Source organism: Sardina pilchardus, chromosome 3 (genome assembly GCF_963854185.1).
Source record: "Sardina pilchardus chromosome 3, fSarPil1.1, whole genome shotgun sequence".
Classification (NCBI taxonomy): Eukaryota; Metazoa; Chordata; class Actinopteri; order Clupeiformes; family Clupeidae; genus Sardina; species Sardina pilchardus.
Window position 1 is genome coordinate 5,342,779 of NC_084996.1, and position 5,000 is coordinate 5,347,778.

Below are 5,000 nucleotides of genomic sequence, written 5' to 3' on the forward strand. Positions count from 1 at the left end.
CCAGAGTGTACTCTTAAAGCCTGAGACAGAGTAAATAATTTAAAAGTTGAATGTAGATAGTCTAATTAATGTTGATAGACAGAGAGTTTAATGGATGTTGATAGACAGATTGTTTAATAGATGTTGATAGACAGTTTAATGGGTGGATGAGTGAATGGTCTGAAGAAAATGAATGGATAGAATGTTGGATGGAATGTGCCTTATATTCTTGTAGAATGGAGAGACAGCTCTCTACTGAGAGTAGTGGATACAGATACAGGTGTAATCAATTTAACTGGCTAGTCTTAAGAGAGCCAGCCTGAGACAGAGTAGATTGTTTAAAAGTTGAATGTAGAGCGTCTAATTGATGTTGATAGGCAGACTGTTTAGAATGGGTGGATGAGTGAATGGTTTGAAGAAGATGAATGGATATAAAGTTGGATGGAATTAGGAGGACTTATTTTGATACTGTTGTGCGCAGAGGATACAGGGGAACAGAATATGTAGTCTTCAGAGAGATTGTAAAGCCTGAGAGAAACTGACAGTTGGTGCCCAGGTGGCTGACCAGCTGGAGTAACTGTGCGTTCACACCAAGACCGTCAAAAGCGTCAAGAGCGCCGGAAATCATTCATTTTCTATGGAGAGTCGGCGTTACCGGCTTCAAAAGCGTTCCGGGCGTGAGCGTGGCTTCATGAGCTTCACGAGCGTCAAAATAAAGTTGAGCCTCAGTTAACTTTATGGTAATGAGCTATGACACGGTTCGGCGTCAACTAATCAGAATGTCAAACTCGCAGGATTGCTGCTTGTGGTTTGTTCAAATGTTTCACGTCATGGCTTTGACGCTTTCGGCGCCGAATGCACCGAACTGGGTTGAGCGTCGGGCTATGAGCTTCACCAGCGACTTTGACGCTTTTGACGGTTTTGGTCTGAACGCACAGTAAGATTCTAATTGCTGCCGTGATGTCATAATGAGCAATGTTAAGTCTATGGGGGAAATTGTAATAGTTTTTAACTAATAGTTTAAAAAGTATAAAAGTTACAAAGTTGAAAAGTCATAGCACACATGTCCTAAGTAAGACCTACGTAACGCAGTTTGAATGAAGTTTCTACGTTAAACGGTTCTAGCTGATTTGCGTGCGTTAGAAGAAGAATAATAACTAGAAATGCAATTCCAAGGAATTACCAGTGCATGAAAATGCAAAAATAGATAGATAATGTAGATATGGTTACTAAGGTGTAGCTAGGGTAAACATGGTGGTTGCATAGTTTACAGAGAGTTGATAGTGTGAAGGTAGACAGTTTAAAGCTGAAACATTCCCAGTTCTAACTTAACTAATGATTACTATTCATGTTAAAATGTTAACTATGGTAACAATGATAACCAGGTTGATTGGTTAACTTAGCTACTGATTTCATGCAGTAATGGTAAAAATGTTAACTATGCTAACTATGCTCACAGTGTTAACCAGGTTGATTAGCTAACTTAGCTAATGATTTCTAGCAGTTATGCTAAACATGCTAACTATGCTAGCAATGCTAACTATGGTAACAATGCTAACTTAAACTAACAATGCTAACCAGGTTGATTAGCTAACTTAACTGATGATTTCTAGCAATAATGCTAAAAATGCTAACAATGCTAAAATTGCTAACAATGCTAACCAGGTTGATTAGCTAACTTAGTTGATGTTTTTTGCAGTTATGCTAAAAATGCTAACTATGTTAACTATGCTAACCATGCTAACTTGCTAGTGAGGACTTTTATTTTGAAACATTTGTTGCTAGGGTATCCATGGTGGCCACTATCAGGAAACAAGAAGTTACTGCAGTATAATCATGTTGGTTGCTATGGAAACGGTCATAAACACTTAATTTTAATGGTTGATATATTGGTTGCTAGGTACATGGAGTTTTCGTGTAGTTGACTGGAGGCATAGTTCTAGTTGATAACTGACAGTTGGAATGGTTGAACAGTTAAATAGTTGAGTAGTTACAATGGTTAAATGATTTAATAGTGTATTATTGCAGTGAGGACCTTTATTTTGAAACAGTTGTGGACAAAGGAAGTAGTGAAACAGGATCTGTAGTCTTAATGAGATTGTATGCTTAAAGCCTGAGACAGAAGGTGCCTCTCATATAGTGTTTACGCGTCCTCTCTCGCTCCTCGATCCTCACTGATCTTTCTTTATGTAGATCATTGAGGATCGAGGAGCGAGGGAGGGCATATAAACGCTGCTTGAGAGGCACCCACAGTAAATACTTTAAAAGTTGTATGTAGATAGTCTAATTAATGTTGATAGATAGAATGTTTAATGGATGTTGATAGGCAGATTGTTTAATAGATATTGATTGACAGTTTAATGGGTGGATGAGTGAATGGTCTGAAGAAGATGAATGGATAGAAGGTTGGATGGAATGTGCCTTATATTCTTGTTAAGAGAGACGCTGATACAGCTCTCTGAGAGTTGTTGATACAGGTGTAATCAATTTAACTGGCTAGTCTTAAGAGAGCCAGAGTGTACGCTTAAAGCCTGAGACAGAGTAAATCATTTAAAAGTTGAATGTAGCTAGTCTAATTAATGTTGATAGACAGAGAGTTTAATGGATGTTGATAAACAGTTTAATGGGTGGATGAGTGAATGGTCTGAAGAAGATGAATGGATAGAAAGTTGGATGGAATGTGCCTTATATTCTTGTAGAATGGAGAGACACAGCTCTCTACTGAGAGAGTAGTGGATACAGATACAGGTGTAATCAATTTAACTGGCTAGTCTTAAGAGAGCCAGGCCTGAGACAGAGTAGATTGTTTCAAAGTTGAATGTAGATCGTCTAATTGATGTTGATAGGCAAACTGTTTAGAATGGGTGGATGAGTGAATGGTTTGAAGAAGATGAATGGATAGAAAGTTGGATGGAATTAGGAAGACTTATGTTAATACCGTTGATACAGGGGAACAGAAAATGTAGTCTCAAGAGAGCCAGTTTAAAGCCTGAGAGAGAGAGAGAGAGAGAGCTGCTGCACCTGGACTGGCCACCTGGCGTAACATTCTAATTGCTGCCGTGATGTCATAATGAGCAATGTTAAGTCTATGGGGAAATGTTTAATAGTTTTTAATTTACAGTTTAAAAAGTATAAAAGTTACAAAGTTGAAAAATATATTGCACAGGTCTCCTTAGTAAGACCTACGTAACAAAGTTTGAATCAAGTTTCTACGTTAAACGGTTCAAGCTGAATTGCGAGCGTTAGAAGAAGTTGGAATAATAAGAAACCTAGGAAGAACAGTACAGTGCATTTTCATGCACTGTAATAAGAAGAAGAAGAAGCCTAGGAAGAACAGTACAGTGCATTTTCATGCACTGTAATAATAATAATAATAAAAAAGAACATGGGAGTAAGAGTAGTGCTATGGGCCAAGAGAGGAATCCATCTGTCCTGTGTTGATTAAACCGCTCTCATGAACTCAGCGTTTCCCACAGGGAACTCACTAGCAGTCGCGGCCTCGCACACAAAGGTAATTAGCTGCTCCTCGATCTTCTTCACGGCGTCCACGTCGTCCACGAAGAACACGTGCCTCTCGCTGGGCTTGCTGGCCATGTTGACCAGCTCGCCATAATCGGCGTCGGCAAAACCAATGGCAAAGATGATGTAGCCTGTGGGCCATCCACAAGACAGAATATCGATCACGATGGAGAGTGTCAGTGGATTGAACTAACACTACTTTGAGCTGCATTTGAGTGCCTCTAACATGAAAAGTCCATTTCAGCACTGAACAACAGCACTATATTACACAAAATATTATTCTAACAAATAACTTTTCATTAACGGCTGTGCTTGATGATAAGACTACTACAGTACAGTAGGTCCATGTCAACTCAAGCCAATAAAAATAAGGTTAATACCTTACACTTTAAATTTGCATTATAATGAAGGAACAAGGGCCAGTTCAAATTCAATTAAAATTCTACAGAACACAAAGAGCCATATTATTGTTATGTAAATACAAAAAAAGCCTTTCTAGATAAGACTGGATACCAAAGACAAGAAGACCCTGTCTATCCCTCCAGAAACACACCGTCTATCTGCATCTCCTTGGAGACTTTGTTGACATCGTCCTGGGATCGTCCATCCGTGAGTACGACCAGCACTTTGGGTACTCCCCTCCTGAGGCCGCCCTCCTCGGTGAAGATGGACTCCTTCACGTGCTTCATGGCCCGACCTGTGGGGGGAGAGTGGAGCTAGCATGAGGGTCTAGGTCACAGGAGCCAGTGCATTACATTGCATTACATTATTATACGGCTCTTCACAACGCAAGTAGAACGTTCCATTGACTTGAATGGGATTTCCCAAAGTTCTCCCGGTTCGCGTTGGGGTCCGGTTCGCCCCGTCGGTACTTATGTTCCCGATAATGACCAGCATTCTATACATTATCCCTTACTTACATTACATTTAGCCGACACTTTTTGTCCAAAGTGACTTACATATGACAACTATATTGCAAGGGATTACACTGTCCCCGGAGCAACTTGGGGTTAAGTACCTTGCTCAAGGGCACGACAGAATGGAAGCCTGGAATTGAACCAACAACTTTTAGGCATACTGCACACAAGCCCAGCTCCTTAACCACCACTACAATACCCAACGCCCCAGTAGCAGTCAGCAGCCTACTCAGGAGCAGGAGCTTACAGCTTCTCTCCAAGCCTGGGCACATTTTGATGATGCACTGTAGGGAGTCAACCAGTCTGTAAAAATCCTGTAGTCCTGACTCATTTAAAAGTGTTAAGAGCAAACGCAAATGGAACCAATCTGTCAGGCTTCTGGTTTTATGGAGACACTAACCTCAGGGTTGCAATTTGTAAACAATAGAGCTCTGCTCCTACAATTCACTTTAATAGTGTGTGGTGATTACTGTGAGTCGACTTTACTGCCATTTAAATAAGAGATGACATCACGGTCAATGGCCCAGCATTCACTACTTTAACAATTACGACTCTTGTTGAAGTACCATCTAAAAGCCTCTGTTC

The 5,000-nt window shown here is 40.3% G+C and overlaps 1 protein-coding gene across 1 annotated transcript in view; it reads right to left on the bottom strand.

Moving 5' to 3' along the window:
• The window catches only part of col14a1a (collagen, type XIV, alpha 1a), a 71,324-nt gene that overhangs the window by 36,457 nt on the left and 29,867 nt on the right, over positions 1–5,000 (bottom strand). The window contains exons 24-25 of the mRNA XM_062533346.1: positions 4,052–4,195; positions 3,465–3,629 (exon numbers count right to left, since the gene is read on the bottom strand). Of these exons, the coding sequence (XP_062389330.1) occupies positions 3,465–3,629; positions 4,052–4,195 (309 nt within the window). The remainder of the gene's footprint in view (positions 1–3,464; positions 3,630–4,051; positions 4,196–5,000) is intronic.